The sequence below is a fragment of the Microtus pennsylvanicus genome, chromosome 21 (assembly GCF_037038515.1).
Source record: "Microtus pennsylvanicus isolate mMicPen1 chromosome 21, mMicPen1.hap1, whole genome shotgun sequence".
NCBI classification, from domain to species: domain Eukaryota; kingdom Metazoa; phylum Chordata; class Mammalia; order Rodentia; family Cricetidae; genus Microtus; species Microtus pennsylvanicus.
In genome coordinates, this window is record NC_134599.1 from 34,121,129 (window position 1) to 34,141,050 (window position 19,922).

Consider the following 19,922-nt stretch of genomic DNA (forward strand, 5'->3'; position numbering starts at 1 on the left):
GTAGCTAGGAAGTGTGTCAAGGAGATGCAAGAAGTCTAGAAAGGATTTTATGAATAGGGCTACAGCTGGAGCAAGTGGAATGAGTCCGCATTGCAGGTGGGGTTCAGAGCTGACCTGGGAATGGCTGGAGGGAGGGGTGGGGTCTGCTCCTAAGTCGTTCCAGCTGCCTGGCACTGGTACTGATGCCCTCTGACACTGCAAAGTTGCAGGCCTGGGAGCTCACATTGCTTCCTTATCTGGGCCGTGCGACCATGGGCAGAATCTGTGATGAAATAAACTTGGCTGTGAAGCTAGACCACTTTCTACCATGCTTTGTACTCAGCCATCCTTCCAGTCACCGGCACTGAAGTCCCGCCACCCTGGATGGAATCTCAAAGCCTCCTCGTTTGGCTGACTGGGGCTTGGCCAGAGCTCTGCAGCCATCTGCTCACCCTGCAAAGCTCTTTGTTGCTTTTGGCAAGTTTAATGGCTTAATTTCTATTTTTTGGTCGGGAAATGCAGTTCCCTAGCATCAAGGGAGAAGTGGGTGCTAAAATGGTTTCTGATAGCTATCTTGAATGGTAATATCCTAATACATTTTACTGTCAATGACCTGTCCTCCCTGCTACGATCCTCACTCCCCTTTTGCAGAGATAGGCTCGGTGCCCGCCTTTGGATAGGCCTCGCTGCCCATCTCATTCCTTCCCTCTCCTCCTCCCTGCCTTACACAGATAGCATTGTGCTTCACCAATACAGTCTGCAGCCGTGGGAAACCTCTGACTTGGAGGATATGAGAAAGTGTTTCATTTTGTTTGGGGGTTTGCAGAGATGATCTAATCTCCAAAAGGCATACATTATTTGAATTCCATGCTCGAGGGGCAAAAGGGCTCCTGATCGTTTTGAACTTTGGCAGGGATAGAATTCTGGTTTAGCGCTGTTGAGCGGGGCCAGTGGCTGGCTTTCCTGTTTGTAATTCCATGCCAGGGCCGGGGTTTGTTTATGATGGGGTCATACTCGTGCTTGAGAGCTCTGGGGGAAGCTTTGTTCTCTTCACACATTGGAAATGACGAACTCAGGAGGTGGAATTGCACGAGAAAGCATCCCTTGAGATTCCCGGTTGGGTATTTGGTTCTCATCTAGAGCCAAGGCTCAGACAAGTGGATCCTGTGGTCTCCCTGGATGTGACACAAATCTGCTCACTGCCCTTCTTCTCTCTCTGACCAGAGTGCCTGAACTTCCTCTAGTCGCCTCACCAGTGGGAGAGAGATCACTTGACGAGCAGAAAGTTAGCGTTCTCAGGGCTAAGTCTGGCAGTGCAACACAGCTCCCGAGTGGCTCTAGAATCTGTGATTCTGGAAAGGGTAGGGGTGACCTGGAGAGGACATCTGTTCAGCTTGAGTGTCTTTACCTTGCACAGGTGCTCATAGATGGTCATTGTGTGGCCACCCCAGCTTCCCTCTCTGAGTCTTGTGTCATTGCTGCTTCGGTGCAGGTCACAAGTCTCTGTTTCTCCCTGGGCATGAAGACTTTAAGGAGTGACGGACACAGATATGCTTTAGAATCCAGAGCCTTTTTCCACCTCCCCAAATGGGTATTGGGTGTTTTCTGGCCAAGAGACATGAGCCAAGGTTGGGAGTGTGGCACGGGAGAGAACGACACGGACACTGTGCTTCAGTTTAATAAAAACTGATTAGGACATGTCTGGTGTGCTGTGGGAACCCAGAGGAGGGAGGAATGCGGCCTGATGGGAGTATCTGGAAAAGCTTCAGAGAGGAGGCATAAATTGCCCTTGACCCTGAAGGAGCAGGAGACGTTCACCACACTGCCTGTTCCTAAGAATTCCTCGCTAAGCATCTGCTTGCTCTTTGCTGGGGACAGTGGAAAAATTACAGGAAGGGATGGTGGTTCCTGTTCTTAAGAAATGCGCAGCTTGTTGGAGCGCGAGCCTGGCACTGCTGAGTCCATTGGAACTCTGTGTATACAGATGGACGATGGGGGTGGGAGGTTTCTCTAAGTGTGGACTTAGAGAACCAAGGCTTCCAGAGTTACTACTCTCTCACACACAAAGCACACTTTCTACAAAGAGAGTTCCTGCTTTGCAAAGATGTCTTAAGTGGTCCAGTCCTCTGATTTCCTTCCCACTGCCTGGTTCTGTGTAGTGGGAGTTAGTTGAGTTCGAGTAGGGGAGGGAGCAAATTGGGCATAAAAGGAGAAGCTGTTGGTAAGCAGTTAGATGGACTGGCTCTCTCTTTACAGCCCGCCGGAATCTGTGGGTCACAGAACACCCGTGTAGCCAGCACAGAACCAAAGCATGGGGGACTCACGGTAGAGTGGAGTGGACTTTCTGTGCCTTTGTTTTTGTTGTTTCTTCTCTGACTGTTCTTGGTTGCTCTGGGGATCCAGTTGCTCATTGTTTATTTTCTCCCTCTTATTAGCTGAGCTCATCACTGTTCTGGTTTTTAACATCACAATGAGATTTGAATCACTGAGAACAGGAGTGACGTCTTACGGGTCTCTGGTTTTCCTGAGAAGCAGTGCTATCGAATGAAGGACACACGTTCCTTTGGGTGATCTTGGCATCAAATCTCAGCACTGACACTTAGCCTGGACCTTTGAGCAGTTTTCTTATCTGTAAAAGGCAATAACACAAGGCCTTCCAACCTTCATGCAGTTGACCTGGTAGGCTGGATGATCCTTAGCTGTGGGGATTGCCTTATATGCCTGACTTCCCTGGCATCTCTACCCTTTAGGTACCAGTTATAGCTTTCTCTCTGCGAGTCATGACCATCAGTGTCTAGACAGCCATGCCTCTAGAAAGCCATTAAGGATCCATTGTAAAACAAGGTCCTTCCCAGTTGAAGACCCCTGATTGATGCTGCCTTTTGGAGGTGCTCCAGACCTCCTGGTACAACACAGTAGATGTTCCCTCAGCGCTGGCGCTCACTCCTAACTCGCCTCGCTCTTGACACAGTGTGGGCTGCTGAGAGCATGGAGCTGCTCCTCTGGCTACAACAGTTCCGGGTGGAAATGTGGACCCTTGAGCTGCCCGCACGAGCACTAACAGACCCGCTCTCGTTTTCTTCCTTGCAGATCGATCTGGAGCCAGAAGGAAAGGTGTACGTGATCATCGATCTCTCGGGGTCATCAGGTGAAGGTAGGAGAGCACGACCTCTGACCCTCGTCCTGCTGTGCTGAGCCCTGGTCTTCTGGGTCTCCCCATTCCTGTCGTGGCCAGGGCATTAGCACAGTGACATTTAATTAGTTGGTGTGCTGTAGCAGGGGAAGGTTCTTCTGAAGATGCTGTGCCCATGGACCAAGAGGAGCCAGCCACCTGTTAGTGGTGGAGCAGAAGGAGGTTTCGGACTTGCTGAGAGACCAGCAACACAGGCGTTTTCAAATGCTGTGTGCAGGGCAGATGCCAGAGGAGCGCACCCTCTCCCAGGAGGCTTCTGTGGGGTTTGTGTTGTGTATGGTGAAAAGGAAGTAAAACCAGTTGGTCTAACGGTGTTCAGAAACGAAACAAAGAGGGTGGCAGACTTTAGAGTCTTACATGTTTGCATCATCTGCAGATTCATTTTACTGGTTACTCAAAAGGCAAATCAAGCTGATGAGATGAGACAACACGCAGGTTTTCTCTTGATATTTTTCTTCTTTCTGCATCCTCTTCTCTTGCCTCGCCCCACCCTTGTTCACGCAGTATCTCTTAAGTGTAGCATTGTACGTGTGGGGAAGACTGAACACCCATGGTACAAGGGAAGGCTAGAAAATCAGCCTTGTCCAAATGGGTGCAGGGCAATTATGGCTGCCTTGGGCACTAGACGGGGTCATGAGTAAACCGAACCGAAATGCATTGACTGACCTCATCTTTCCTCCTTCTCTCTCTGACAGTTAATATTAGTGGCATAGAAGAGAGACTGGAAGACAGGATCTGCTTCCCCTTAGAGATGAGGGAAAGAAGTCGTGTTTGGGGTCTGTGTCCCCACTTGGAAGGCAGACATTCTTGTCCTTCAGCTCTCCCAGCTAGAAAACTTGGCCATTTCACAGACTCGCACAGATTATAAGCACTAGATCGCAATCACACACACACACACACACACACACACACTAGGTAATGGCTGTGGTGGGAGGAAGATCAGGGGTTCTCAACCTGTGGGTTGCAACCACTTTGGGGTCACATATCAGCTATGTGCATTATGGTTCATAACCGTAGCAGAATTACATTTATGAAGTAGTAGTGAAATAATTTTATGGTTGGGGTCACCACACATGAGGGACTATATTAAAGGGTCTCAGCCTCAGGAAGGTTGAGAACCACTGCTCTAGGCAAATGATAGTTGATAGGGGCCCCTGATCACTTTCATCTGGCTTGTCCATCGTCAGTCTCAGCAGGTGCTCAGAATATTTTCATAACCACAGGCATATGGGGACCACACTGGAGTTGGGTCCTCTTTTAATAGTATTTGATGATTTGGCATAGGTTAAAAGCTTTCCTCGTCCTTTCAAACTTGGTATCTTACGTATTCTGCTCTTCATCGCAATTATCCTTGGTACGCCCGGCTTCCCCTCTCTGTTCAGCCCTGCACAGCCAGGAATAGAATATGCCGTTGAAGAGTTGAGGATTTGACAACACGTAGTATGAAATATTTAAACCTACAAAAATAAGGTGAAATGAAGCAATCAGGTTCAGACAAAGCAACCATCCTGGCCCAGGTGGTGAATGCCTGAGGGCTCCCTTACTCTGGAAGCAGAGACAGGAAGATGCCCTGAGTCCAAGAAGCATGCACATCCAGGCCAGCCTGAAAAATAATAAAGCAAACACAGAGTGAGGCTTACAGTTAGTTGCCTTAAAAGATTGTTAGCATGGTATGCAAGCCCAGCTTATCAGACTTGAGAGTTTACAATAACGTCCTGATTGTAGATGTTGGAAAAAATGTTTGATAAACAAAAATCAATTCCTTTTTTCCTGTTCTTTCCCCAACCTTAATTAAACATGCATTTCCTGCGCCAAGATGCTGGGCAACCAATGGCAGGCTTGAACTATTTTTTTTTCTCCTCGAAAAGATTAACGGCTTGCAAAATTATAAACAGCATACTTTTTTTTACATTAGAGAGAATGGAAATGGACAATGAATGAATAAATAAATCAGAAGCAATTGATTTTTTTCTGCTTCTACGCTTTATTGCATGCGAATAACCGAAGCAATTTTCATTGGGTTATATTCCAACTCTATTTTTTTAAATCTCTTTCATCTAAAGAAAATAGAGTTTACTTTAGAAACGCTGACACATGCCAGGGTCTGTAAAGTACTAGCATGTGTTGCTGTAAAGTCAAGAGGGCTCTCTTTTCCCTTTGCTGGTCTAGACATGGGATTCCCTTCTGTTAGTGGCAGGCAGAGGCTCCAGGGGCCTGTGCTTGCTCCATTTGTACCAGATATATCTCTTCCTCTAGTCCTGTGCCCAGCCTGAGAGGGCTCTCAGTCTGGAGGTGGTTTTGGCTGTGGAAGGGTTGGGTAGGTGAAAGAAAGACTTGGAGAGGGATAAACCATGGCTAGAACTCACAGAGAATCAAACTGCTCTATTGCACTACAAACTGTGGATTCTCCTCACAGGTCCTCGTCCACTGCCTTTCTTGGGTGCAAATTCTAGTTGTGTTCTATGGAACGGTGACCTGAGGGGTCACTACTCTATTACTCTACCACCGACATCGCTTCAGCAACCCTGTCTCCATGCTCCGCCTCCATCAATGGGAAGAACAGATTCATAGATCCCTTGCACATGTTACAACACATGCAAATTCCAGAGAGTACATAGGAAGGTGTGCGGGTGTCCGTGTGAATGCACCCCCATCTTCTAGGGTGTTCCAACGGTTCTTTTTCTTGCTAACATGCTGTTAGGAAGCTTGGGTGTTTACATCCGCTGCAGCAGGATCTAATGTGATTTCTAACCATCTAATAAAATTCCATCACTTGCACATCCTGTGCTGGTCACCGTAATGGGATTTGACTAGTGTGTGCTTTGGCTAAACTGGGGAACTTGACCCCAGACATAAGGGGGTCAGGCCAGATGACACTGAAGGTCATTTCCGGTCATATGATGTTATTCTTGTGTGTAATTTGAATAGATATCTGTGTCAGAGCTCATGGCTGACGAGTGGGTACTATCTGCAGCTGATAGAAGGGGCAGGTCTTGTCATAGATGTCTCACTAATATCACACAACATTCTTGTGTGAGCCCCAGTCTGAGATATTCCTTAGTCTGGCTTTCATCGTGAATAGCAACCGTTTGGCTCCCTGGTAAGCCTGGCACTATTGGCTCACCACGGAATTAGGTCAAAGCATAATCAGCTCAGCTAACAGAAGTATAGACAGCAACTTCTCGAATGTGTAAACAGTTGTTTCTTGCAGCGTATGTAAGTTATTATTTCTGCCTTCCCTGTCATTTGTATGTGATTTCTTATTTGTTATAATAATATGGCAATGCTTCATTATTACGGGCCCTCTGGATGGGAGATGGTAGAACCTGACTGTGGGATCTTCCTCTGCTTGGCATCTGGGGACCACGCTCATCTTAGTTCATTCAGAGTCTAAACTGCAAAAGAAATTGTAAGAAGTAGGCCCCGTTGGATGTCGGGCTCCCAAAGCTGTCTGCAACACGGTACAGAATCCACAATAGAAGTTCGAATGACTTTGCCCTACAAACACCACACATACTCCATTTGAGTCTGGTCCTGGTGGGACTGTGGACTGTGGAAGTTGAAAATCAGGGGGCAGGGCCCATCTACCCCTCCTTTCTGCAGTCACATGATTGATGCTGAAGTGCAAGGTGTATTCTATAGAAAAGAACCTGGCCCTAGTAGTCCCTCAGACCTGGGTGGAAATCACGGCTGTTTTACTCACTAGCTTAGCTTTGGATTCTTCACCCAGAAGATGCGGGTGAGGGGACATTTACTTTGGACATAGCTTTGGAGACTCCATTCTTGTCACTCAGTGTAAACCTAACTCACACTGAAGTAAACCCGTGAAACCACTATGGAAAGATGGCTGTAAGAAGAAGGCCTTGAGACAGTGATCACGTATACGAAGATGCTCAGTAACTATTCAGAGCCTAGAGACCCCAGAGCAGGGCGTTGGGTGTAGTTCATCAAGGTCACGTCGAAAGTAGCAGGCCAGCTTTTCAGGAAAAGCTTTCAGGAAGGCAGGTTTCTCACTCTGGGTGTGGGTATACTTTAGACCACACTACGGGCTCCCCTCCAGTCTTCCGCTCTGTCAGAGCCCTGATAAAGGGTTTTCAGCATGGAAATGACCTTCTGATGTTGTTATTATTTTGTTCATTTCTTTGGAGTCAAGAGCAAAGCCAGCAAAGGAGGCCACTGACAGAACACGTGGATCTATGCCAGATCTAGGAGACTATTTCCTGTGGGGTTGAGACCTAGATGTAGTTTTACTCCTTCATCTTTCTTCCTTACCCTCCCCCCAAGTGAAGCAGTTCCTAGCCCAACACTCTCTGGAGCATCCCAGAACCACTGGTTTGTGTCCTGAGCGCATTACAGTTAACAGCTTCTCTTGTTGGAACCTGGCTGCTCGCACCACCATTCGGTGCAGACCGAGAACACATGGCCTCCAGGCTCTCACTGGCCCCGGGTAAAGCCCTTCATCTGTTTGAAGACAGTTGTTAAATCTCTCCTCTTCAGGGCAGAATTCATCAAATCCTTTAGCCTTTCCACGGGTATGTTTTCGAAATCTTACTCCTCTTTGTAGCTTTTGGCCGGGATTTTCTCTAGTTGCTCAAGGAGACAGATGCGCTAAAGCCAGCTTCGCTTGGCTCAGGAAAGCCAGTGTGTGTATAGAGATTTTCACTTTACCAAGTTCTTGACACCAGCATCTTCCCATGGAAGTGGGGTGCTGAGAGGACAGGTGATAACTTCAGAGCACACTGCAGGCTCCCCTCCAGTCTTCTGCTCTGTCAGAGCCCTGATAAAGAGGTTTTCAACATGGAATGACCTCCTGATGTTGTTATTATTTTCGTTCATCCATTTCTTCAGAAAGCTTTTAATAGAAACATAAAACCAAAGTTCCTAACTTTTACTCCAAAGGTGGCCCAGAGTCCCTTTTGTAAAATACACAGATCTATTTTTCATCCTTTCAGAAAGGAAAGCTGCAGTCCCTGTTCCAGGAATGGCTGGAGCCCTCTCCAGCTGGCTGTAATGTGGAGCCTTAAGCAGACCTGGGTTCGAAACTAGAGTTGACATAAACCAAGCAGGACAATGAGCTTTCCTACTGCCTTGCTCTTTATCGTAGAGACAGTAAAGTCCTATGTCTATGGCAGACACTTAAGCCTTTCGGGGGAACTTTGGCTCTGCCGCAGTGTAGCGTCTCCAGGTTCCATAGCCCTACTGAAGAATTTGGCCTTTTCTAAATTTCATGTTATTTAATCAAGCATGGCTGTCGGAGAGTTTACAGGGAGTTGCTTACTCAATTGAACGACACCCACCAATGCCTCTTAACAAAAGTGCCCAGTTTGGTATATTGCTAGGTTAGGGGGCTGGGAAGTGGAAAACAGAAAATGACATTCACAAGAATTGGAACATTGCTTTCCATCAGGAATATACATCTTGTAGGAAGAAGGCATCAAAGAATAAATAGCACATTCGCATTGCGTTTCAGAAGTGGGTGTGGTCAGGGAGTAAACTAGAATGGGAATAACCCAGCAAAGCTTCAAGGGAGTGCAGGGGTGGAGTGGGCCTCAGGGAAGGAGGGGAGAGGCTTCTGCGAGCAGAGGGAGTCCTGTTATCATTATCCAAGACAGATTTAGAGACTTTGAATATTTAGGAATGACAGGACACACAGGATTGATTAAGTAGACAGAGTGCGTCTTCTCTGTGAACATCCAGATAAAAAGATAGTTCTCAGTATTGCAGGTGGAAATTGTCGAGCAGGGGGAATGGAATGCTGCAAATGGTCAATCCGTGCTTGAAAGTCAGAGGCAGTTTCTTCTGGGTTTAACTTCACGGCCAAGGCGCCTTTCTCTCTTCAATCCCCACGGCGGAAAGGAGGGTTCCAGGTCAAAGTTAATCACGTCTAGAATATTGGGTAGGGGCCTGGTATAACTATGGCACTGAGGTATATAGAAGGCCAAGTCCAAGGAAAGACATCCCTCTGTGGCCTTTTCGCTGTCTCTCTTTCCCCACTTAGACACTTGGAAAAGTCCTGTATTAATCACTCTACTGTCTTCAGGCTGTCAGCCTCCTCCTCCCCTTCCTCCGCTTTTACAGATCTGGAAAATAAACTCCTGGTTTCATTCCTACTGGACAAGCATTCCACCACCGAGCTATTCCCATGTTTTCTCTTTTCAGTTTCTGTTCAGTTTTGAGTATGAAAGATCACTTCGGACATTTATGGGTGTTCCGATCTTCCCAAAGCCACACTCAGCTGCAAGGTGCTGACCCCTCTCCTCTGTGGGATGTCCCTTAGGCAATAGGATTCTGGGTATGTTCACCTCGAGTGCTCCCTACACATCTGTGGATGTGTCAGAGTTTCCAGAAATACATTGGGTCCAGAAAATAAGGAGTAACAGCATTCAGATGTTCAAAAGCATTGATCTTAAAATCTGTGCTTCTTCCTCCCAACTCCCAACCTGCTGTAATTTCTTGCAACTTCTGACACACACACAAGTTTGCCGTCCAGATTTGGAGGTCCGTCTTTGCCCCTGGGGAGTTCTGATCAAATACATAGGTAAGATCGAGGACTCAGCTGAAGAGCAATGAGCCCCGCCCTTGTCAAGACATCCTTGTATCACAGAGCCGTTGCCGAAGTGCTCGTGAGAAATAAGCCAAGACCCCCCCCCCATTCCCTTTTAAATGGTCTCTAGAAGCCCAGCAGTTCCTCTGAAATGAATCATCCACAGTTAACAACACCAAATGCCAGCCATTAGCAGACGAAAACCAGGACTGAACCAGGAGAGACTGGGGAGCCGCTCACTGCAAGCCTCCTTCCTGTCTGCTATGATGTGGGTGTGGATGTATATTTTCCCTCGACTGTGCACTTGTTTTACTACTGATTTAATTGCGCTAGGATAGTCATGTGGGGGAGATGCATGTATAGAAAGAGCATCATGCTCGTGATGAGTCAGGAGTGAAGACACAGGCCCCGTATGTTCTCCCCATGCCCTCTCATCCTGCATCTGTTGATGTATGTCGTTTCTGTAGCTTATAAAAGAGGGTTTGGGGGAAATAATGTTTGTAGCTCAGATCATATTTGGTTGAAATGGCCCATAATTGAATCATTTGCTGTTGTTAATGTCCTCGTGACTTGGCTTGAAATAAAAGGGTATTTCCATTCATCTAACCTAATTTAGGGGGTTGTCTTTCTGTACCAATTATTCTATTCTTTTATCTACTTGAAACTGGCCGGTGCTGACAGTTTTATTGATGTTCCTTATTACCTAGCTTTGTTGAAACACCCACATTTTCACAATCAAACACTTTCGCCATCGTTAATCTAGGTGTAATGCCAAGGCTTTTATCTTCCTTTCTTATTGTAAAATGTCTGGTGTGAGTTTGTATAGACTGAGGAGCCGTGAACACACACACGCACACACATGTGCACACGGACTCCCTTGAATTCACTCTTTCTCACAGTTTCAAAGGAATTTAGTAGTGGAGGCCAGGGTGCCTGTATCAGAGAAGGCATCTCCTTTTGTTCTACACATCACCATTGTCACTAGTGTCAGACAGACAGGAAGGCCTGGGAAGTAAGTCTGACCCACTGCAGCCACTTTCTCTATGTGGTACCGGCTGGGCAGGAGGTACCAAAGCTCGTGAAGCCACCAGTCTATGGTTATAAAGCTTGAGACAGGAAGTCACGGGCACTAAATGAACACCAGAAACATCACAGTAGGAACGTTGCAAGGAAAAACAGTGGCTCCATGGCATCAAACCGCTGAGGGTGTCTTTCACTCCCTGCTCCATGGGGACGGACTACTGGGCCCTCCCGCCTCTCTGCAGGAGGAGTACTGAGTCCCCACTGAAGGCTAGGTCCAAGGAACCTCTAGCTTTCACGTATCTCATTGCCTATTAGAGGGATCTCCTGAGCAATAACCATGTAGACAGCATTAATCTGGGGCTCCTTGCCCCTACATCGGTGATCTGTGTGGAATCAGTGGATCATCTCTCTCTTTCTGACAGGGATTTCTGGAGCCTGTTGTAATCCTTAGCCAGAGACAAGTCACTGGCCCTCTGTTTAAGGCAACAGTCACATTTTCACCTAATTCCTTTTTTATTATTTCTAAATAATTTTAAATAGCTCATATTCATAAATTATAAACTAGACAAGAAAAATTTCCTTTCTTTCCAAATTTACTTATCCCTTCCCTGGAGATGATAACTGTTCCCAGTGTATCACTGCAGAGACATTCTGTGTGCACACACACACACACACACACACACACACACACACACACACACACACACGGTGGTGGCAGGGGAAATGAATTGAATGTGATCGTCAAGGGATTTTTGTTTGTATTGTTCACCTGTATGCCCGAGGACCGAGTAGCTGGTTTACAATGCATAACTGACAGCTATGTGTCTGTATAAATTGGATATATTCCTGATATTGAAAATTTTGATGAATCAAGCCCTAGCATGGATCACCTTTGGGCAGCAGTTCTGTTTCCCCAGACCAGGGAAGAGAATATAGTATCTGTTACTATTTTCAGTTCAGTTTAGCTGTGTGAATTGAAGGACATCATTTGAGATCAGGGCTAGTGGCTGTTATTTGTTGACAATCTGCACAAGGGAGAGCCTTCCGTGGTGGGGAGGAGTTTTCCTGGTGGCCTCACCGTACCCTTTCCCACCAACAGCTGCAAACAGTATTGTGCTTCTTGTCTTTGCTCCCTTCTACGAGAAGAACATGAGCCCCCGAGAGTAGGGACGCGCTCCTTACCTCTGCACTCCTCGGACCTTGGATACTCAAGAGAAGAAAATAAAGGATGCTTCCAATGAAGGAAACCGAGGACGAGGAAAGTAGAATAGGGAAGAGATTCTCACTTGTGCTTGGGGACAGCACAAAACCAACATAGAGCAAATGGTTGCCAGTGGGTCAGACCTGCTTCCTGGGCTTCCTGTCCCCCTGACTCTGGCACTAACAATGATCGGGATGTGTAGGGCGGGGGTGGGGGGGGGGTGGGCAGTCTTCTCTGTTGCAGAAGCCCATGGTCTCCACTGGTGAGTTCCTTTGAAACAGTGAGGAAGAATGAGTTCTAAGAAAATCACCTTCACTTTTAGGGTTAGCATGAAGTGTGTGTGTGTGTGTGTGTGTGTGTTTATTGGAATCTTGATTTTAATTCCTGCTTTACCATGTATTGTATGATTTACCAATACATAAAACAAATGTATATTGAGCTGGGCCTCATGGCTTACTCCTTTAATCTAGTGCCGGAGAAGTAGAGGCAGACAGATTGTTGTGAGTTCAAGGCCAGCCTGGTCTACACTAGTTTCAAGCCAGTCATGCCTACATAATGAAACTGTGTCAAACAAAACAGAAGAGTTATATACTTAGAGTTCCTCTGTTTGCTAGCACCATGGTAAGGGCTACAAAACAATGAAAAAGATCGAGGCCTGGAGAATGTCGTGCAGCAAGCTATGTACTCTATTTAGGCCATTTTGTCGTCTCTGTACACAAGGGTGTAATGTGTATCTCCTATGCATTTAAGTATTTTCTTCTGGGGGCAGGGAAGGAAATTAACGTAACTCTGGAAGTAAAGGAAACATACAAAATTCAGGAAGTAAACAAAACTTATCAGGCTCAGGGAGCTTTCAAAACTTACAAAGGTCACAAGGCTTCTCCTCACTGTTATATAAGCACCAATAATGATGGCTGGGCAGAGGAGACCCTCCTACTGCGAGAGATGCCTGCACAGCCTATGGGAGCTCTGTGGATGCAGCTTTTTGTTAGCTATTGCTAACCAAAGTGGAACTGCAAGTGAAAGAAAATGTTCAAGGCAGAGTGCTAAATGGAGATTGTTATTCAAATGGGTCTGCCAGGCAGGCTTGCCCATCCCTTCTTTACATCTAGGGGAAATGAGGCTTACAGGGCTTAAGAGTGAATCCAGTCAGAGATGCTATGGAAATGCAGATTCTAACTCAGTGGGCCTGGCGATGCCCTATGCTTGACCAGCTCCAGGAGATGTCCAAGCTGCTGGTAACCAGATCACACTTGGAATAGCAAGAGACTAGTCCATGGGGTCCTGTCTGAACCATGCTTAACAGGCAGCAGTTGCTATGGAAACCTCCCAGTTACTTTTCTCTCCAGATCCCAATAGTTTGCCTGAAGTGAAACCTGAGTTTCTCCTCTCTTCTGGGAAGAGGGCTCAGAAGGTGCTCAGGATCCACCAGCAGGCCAGGCAGCGCCCTGGCCTTGTTTTTGAGCTTGACTTTAATAGCCTGCAGAAGAGCTGAGTGAGCCACACTGGGGTTCTGCAGGGCAAGGACTTTAATAGCCTGCAGAAGAGCAGAGTGAGCCACACTGGGGTTCTGCAGGGCACGGACAGGCACCAGTTTGTAGCGAGAAAGCAAAGCCTTGAGGGGCCTTTTGGAAACCACTCGACGGCATATTGGATTTTTTTTTGTTGTTGTTTTTGTATTTGTTTTCAATAAATAACCCCAAAGTATCGAGTGGTGCTTGAATTTGATCCCACTGTGCTAATTTTCTTCTGGTTCCTGTGACTTTAATTAAGGAAACTCACCCAGGGACCTTGCTAGAACGTACCTCTATGTAACCCTTCTCTGATAGCAGGTTGTATTGTTTCTCATGGTAGGAGGGAGAGTTCTGGATTAAGGGCTGGGTACACAGTCGGGGCATAATATTTCCCTGTTCATTAAATTGATATGTGACTAAATGAAAGTAACAGGCAAATGTGTTGCTTTCAAAGGGGAACTATTGAGATAAATAAGGTGTTTGCCTGACTTTGCTTTGGATAACCAGTTGTTTTGTATTCCAGTTACAATCCGTTTCATGGGCGCATGTGGGCCTGAGTGTTTAAGTTTTCTTTCTGTGCCCGGTTCTTATGGGGGGGGGGGTGTCTTGAGGCTACTTCATGGCCTCCTCGTACACCAGGTCCCCAATTATAACACCTCTCCCTCCCTGTTCATTCAGTTACTTCTCTGTTCTTTTACAGTGCAGTGTGGTTGCAAGTTTGCCTCCTCCTGGGAGACATCCCACACGGGCCCATCCCACCCGTGCCTGCTGATCTTTTGCTCTGCTTTTGTCGCAGGCATTCTTTACATGGCTGTCCTCATCTATTTTTACTGTATGCTTTATAAGGAGAATTGAGGGGAGGCCCTGCCTGGCCCCTGAGCCACAGCCGCGTACTCTATGCCCGTCTTGTAAAGGGTAAGGAAATGAGTGGGGGAAAAGCAGGAAAGAGGAAAAACACTGGATCTTGGCCTTTTTTTTTTCAAGAGCGGTTTTGTTTCCCGAAAATGTCAGCAACAGAGGAGATGCTAAAACTTGAATCTTGAAGCCAGGTGTAATAATATGTGTCTCTAATCCAGCTACTGAGGACTGTAAATTCAAGGTGAGGTGGTGTGGGGAGGGGGGGACAGGACAGTGTGGGACAGCAATCTCCAAAACAACAAATAAACCAAGATTTGAATATCAGTCTTAAAGTGCCTCGGAAGGCCTTTGAATGCCTCCAAGTTCTGTGAACCCCTCCTCTGAAATAAAGGTCTCCTGTAGCATCACTGTTGTCTCCTCGGACTCTGCCCCATGAATAGAATGGGGAGCTTGCTAGATAGTGCTCCTTAGTGTGTATATTGATGGACAGACCCCCGGTGAGAAGGGGAGTGGCAGCCAGTGCCCTGTCTCTGTCCCACTTACCCATGTGTGCCAAGCAGTCAGGAGCTTTCTTCTCCAGATTAGGAAGCTCTTACCTGGAAGCCATGCTAGTGAGCAGAAACCCGGGTTTGCTTAAGAATACGCTATATTTTAGGGGTCAAGATTCTTACTAAGTGATGATGTATTGCCCCAAATGGCTGAGACACAGAGTGCCTATAGGAGGTAGGATACCCAGCTCTTTGTATACATTAAAAGCCTAAACCTCAAAAAGAAACTATTGGTAGAGCCTTGTCCCTCAGCCCTAACAGCCATTGTCAGCTTCATCAGAAGCAGCTGTGACTGCTCAGGAATGACCCTTGGGACCGAGCCTATTGACTTTGCCTCTTAGAAGGAGGACCAGGGAAGGGCTATTAGACCCTCACCTGAGAACTAAGCGATGTCCTCCTGCATCCCAGTCATACGTAATTCTACCCTATATACTGTGTTGTATATTCTATATAGAGTATATTATATAATATATATATATGTGTTTAGTAAATATAACTATACATTGTATATTTCAGCAGCTAGGGTATACAGCAGAAGCTTCATATATAGTACATATGTGTGTATATAGTATATTCCAGCAGCTAGAATATACAGTAGAAGCTTCATATATGTGTGTGTATGTGTGTGTAGAGTATATTTCAGCAGCTAGAATATATAGTAGAAGCTTAATATGTGCTTATAGTATATTTCAGCAGCTAGAGTATACAGTAGAAGCTTCATGTGTGTGTGTAGTATATTTCAGCAGCTAGAGTATACAGTAGAAGCTTTGTGTGTGTGGTATATTTCAGCAGCTAGAGTATACAGTAGAAGCTTTGTGTGTGTGGTATATTTCAGCAGCTAGAGTATACAGTAGAAGCTTCATGTGTGTGTGGAGTATATTTCAGCAGCTAGAGTATACAGTAGAAGCTTCATGTGTGTGTGTGGTATATTTCAGCAGCTAGAGTATACAGTAGAAGCTTCATGTGTGTGTGTGGTATATTTCAGCAGCTAGAGTATACAGTAGAAGCTTCATGTGTGTGTAGTATATTTCAGCAGCTAGAGTATACAGTAGAAGCTTCATGTGTGTGTGTGGTATATTTCAGCAGCTAGAGTATACAGTAGAAGCTTTGTGTGTGTGTAGTATATTTCAGCAGCTAGAGTATACAGTAGAAGCTTCATGTGTGTGTGTAGTATATTTCAGCAGCTAGAGTATACAGTAGAAGCTTTGTGTGTGTGTGGTATATTTCAGCAGCTAGAGTATACAGTAGAAGCTTTGTGTGTGTGGAGTATATTTCAGCAGCTAGAGTATACAGTAGAAGCTTCATGTGTGTGGTATATTTCAGCAGCTAGAGTATACAGTAGAAGCTTTGTGTGTGTGGTATATTTCAGCAGCTAGAGTATACAGTAGAAGCTTCATGTGTGTGTGTAGTATATTTCAGCAGCTAGAGTATACAGTAGAAGCTTTGTGTGTGTGGTATATTTCAGCAGCTAGAGTATACAGTAGAAGCTTTGTGTGTGTGGTATATTTCAGCAGCTAGAGTATACAGTAGAAGCTTCATGTGTGTGTGGAGTATATTTCAGCAGCTAGAGTATACAGTAGAAGCTTCATGTGTGTGTGTGGTATATTTCAGCAGCTAGAGTATACAGTAGAAGCTTTGTGTGTGTGGTATATTTCAGCAGCTAGAGTATACAGTAGAAGCTTTGTGTGTGTGGTATATTTCAGCAGCTAGAGTATACAGTAGAAGCTTCATGTGTGTGTGGAGTATATTTCAGCAGCTAGAGTATACAGTAGAAGCTTCATGTGTGTGTGTGGTATATTTCAGCAGCTAGAGTATACAGTAGAAGCTTCATGTGTGTGCGGAGTATATTTCAGCAGCTAGAGTATACAGTAGAAGCTTCATGTGTGTGTGTGGTATATTTCAGCAGCTAGAGTATACAGTAGAAGCTTCACTGACACAGAACTCCATCTGTGCAGCTATGCTGGGGTGAAACTGTTCGGTGATGTGGCTGTGGGAAGTTGCTCCAGTAAGCACCTCCTTACCCATGATCTCTAGATAAGCCAGTGAACTCACTGCTTCATCCAATTGGGCTGTGATGGAATCACACAGTGATCTGTCGTAGGTACCCTATCCAGTAGGGTGAGCAGTGAACTTGTTTGAATCTCCCCAGGAAACGTTCAAACAGCACCAACCAGCAGGCCCAGCCTAGCAGGCCCAGCCTAGCAGGCCCAGCCTAGCAGGCCACTGGATCCAGCCTTTCTGAAACCTTGTGCATGATGAGCCCACAGTGGCTTTGTCGGAGGCAGCGCTCCAAGTCTGCACATGATGCTTCTAAAAATACATCTGAAAGCCAGAGGAATGGAAGTTCAATAATTGAGTTAAGTGCTGGGATGCAGGATTTCATTACCAGAGCTAAAATGCATTAAAATCCTCTCATTATGTCTCATTGTTTGGACACAGTCTTTGGTAATATTTCCAACATTTTGTTCTTTGAAAAATGCATATATATATATAAAACATACACATATATTGCCAGGTAGTGATGGTGCTTTAATCCTAGCACTCAGGAGGCAGAGGCAGGTGGATCTCTGTGAGTTCACGGTCAACCTGGTCTACAAGAGCTAGTTCCTAAACAGGCTCCAAAAACTACAGAGAAACCCTGTCTTGAAAAACAAAAAACAAAAAACAAATTTTAAAAAAAGCAAGCATATATAAAAATATATATTTATTTAATCATCTTGGGGAGCATGCCAGTCTGCTTAGGTGCTGGGTGGGTCCAGCTAGGACTAGAGCTTGTATGGCTAGTTCCTATTGGCCTAAATTTTCCAAAATGCAATATGTCCATCTTTCATTGTGCGAATAAGTCACCTTTCCCCCCCTTATTGTTTTTAGTTTTTAGAGAAAAAAAGAGGGGTAGAAAGCAATGCAGTATTTCAGTAACTGCACCGACACTGTAGCCTAAGCCACGCTAAACCATCTGTGATGACTCTGCCATGCCCACATGGTCTCAGGCAGTACAGGATCCAGCCACACTTAGGAGACATTTGCTACGTGAATTAAGGAATGGCTGTGATCCAAGTGAAATGGTGAGGCTGTGGAGGGGTTACAGATGCTTGGCAGGTAAAAGCCCTTCCTGAGATGTCCCTGCCTGCTGATGGCTGAGTACATTTGGCCCGTGTGCGAAGACTAATGGATGAAAATCAAGAATTGCCTGTAATCAGTGGGTTTGGGGTCACTGGGGTTGCTGTCACAGCCTCTGGGACTTGGAAGACAGACTTCACCTGCTTAATTATAGATGTCCTTCCAGCTTCTTGACCTCTTCCTGCCTGTAATTAGAGCTCTCGAAGCCACTCCACTGCCAGGTTAACCAGAAGCGCCTAGGCCTGCCTGCAGAAGAATCTTATTGTTTTTGTAGATTTTGAATGATCAAATCAGGGCTCTTTAAATCTAACATTCCTTTCCTCTAGCTCACAGGCATCCTTTCTGTAGAAAACAAAGCAAAACAAAAAGATTTGTTTCTTTGATTTAAGGGGGGAAAATCCCACTATGGTTTTTGCTTCTCAATCACTTTGCCCTTAAGTCATCTTTGCCCCTTCCCCTCCTTGTGGTTTTCTAATTCTAAAATCGCATTATGTCTTATGCACTGTGCACGAGACTGAGTTTAAGAAATATTCCCCTGCCCACTGTTTAGCGGTCCTTGTGTTATCTCGTCTGAACCTTTCCTCCCAATTATGACCCTGAATTTTGTGTTATTATTTTCTTGCACTTATTTATGATTTACCTGCCTATGCACATATATTCTTCCACAACAAATTTGTTTATCTTGTCCTTTATTTAAATACTTTGTATAAATGCTTTCTGATTCATTTAACTTTATATCTTATAGACTCATCCTTATTGGGGGGTGTGAACTATAGTTGATTCATTTTTTTATTGTTTCTGTGTATTATTACGTTATATGATTATGTCAAACCCAATCATTTATTCTTTGTATGCCATAATAAATTGTTTTTATACCAATCAATGCTACTAACGAATGGATTTACAGTATCTACTTGCCTTCTTAATATTTAATTATCTGACTAAAAATATGTATTTTGTGTATATGAGTATTTTGCTTGCCTGTATGTCTGTGTACCATGTGCATACCGAGGCCAGGAGAGGGCACTGCATCTCCTAAGACTAGAGTTATAGACAGTTGCGAGCCACCACCAGCACGTGGGTGCTGGGAATGGGACCTGGGTGGTCTGGAGGACCAGACAGTGCTCTTAACCATGGAGCCATCTCTGCAGCCCTGTGTTAGCAGATTTTTAAACTAACATTATAGTTTAAAATTTTTATTATTTTTTCATACATGAATTTATTTTGATCAAATCCACCCTTCTCTCTTCCCTTCGAACTTCTCCCAAGTCCCTTTCACTCTCTCTTCCCAACTCACTCACTCTCTCTCTCTCTCTCTCTCTCTCTCTCTCTCTCTCTCTCTCTCACACACACACACACACACACACACACACACTCCCAAACACACCGAGTCTAATGTTGCCACGGGCACGAGAGTGCAGGGTTTCAGCACAGGGCCCCACCACTGAAGAAAACTAGCTAGTTTTCTCTTGCTTGGCCCTGTCAACCGCACATAGCTTCTCGGCTAGGGCTGGGGCCTTGGAAACTCCTCATCACCCATGAAGGAATGGTGGCTAGACCGACTTTGTGCAGGTCATGTGTAGGCACTACTGCAGCTGGGAGCTCATGAGTTCATCTGCTTGTCATGTCCAGAAGAGGCTCTTTTATAGCTGTCCCCTGAGCTTCTGGCTCTTCCAATCACCTCGCCTTCTATGATAGTTCCTCAATAAATGGATGGTGGGCTGTGATGTAGATGACTCTTTGGGGGATGAACACTCCACAGTCACGCGCTCCCTGCGTTTTCCTGTGTAAACCTCCCTCCATCAGCTTCTTTGACAAAGGGTGAGAGCTGTACTAATCTATGGGTACAAGGCTAAATTGGAAGGTAGTCGGATACAGTATCAATGGATTCTTAGTTTGCAGTGCCGGGCGTGAATTTCCTCCTGTTTTGCAGGCCTTAAAT

At 45.6% G+C, this 19,922-nt stretch overlaps 1 protein-coding gene across 4 annotated transcripts in view; it reads left to right on the forward strand.

Annotated features, from left to right (window-relative positions):
- The window catches only part of Prkce (protein kinase C epsilon), a 524,437-nt gene that overhangs the window by 185,807 nt on the left and 318,708 nt on the right, over nt 1–19,922 (forward strand). For all 4 annotated transcript variants that reach the window (XM_075955632.1, XM_075955630.1, XM_075955631.1 and 1 more), the window contains one exon: nt 3,070–3,133. In XM_075955632.1, coding sequence (XP_075811747.1) covers nt 3,070–3,133 — 64 coding nt within the window. The remainder of the gene's footprint in view (nt 1–3,069; nt 3,134–19,922) is intronic.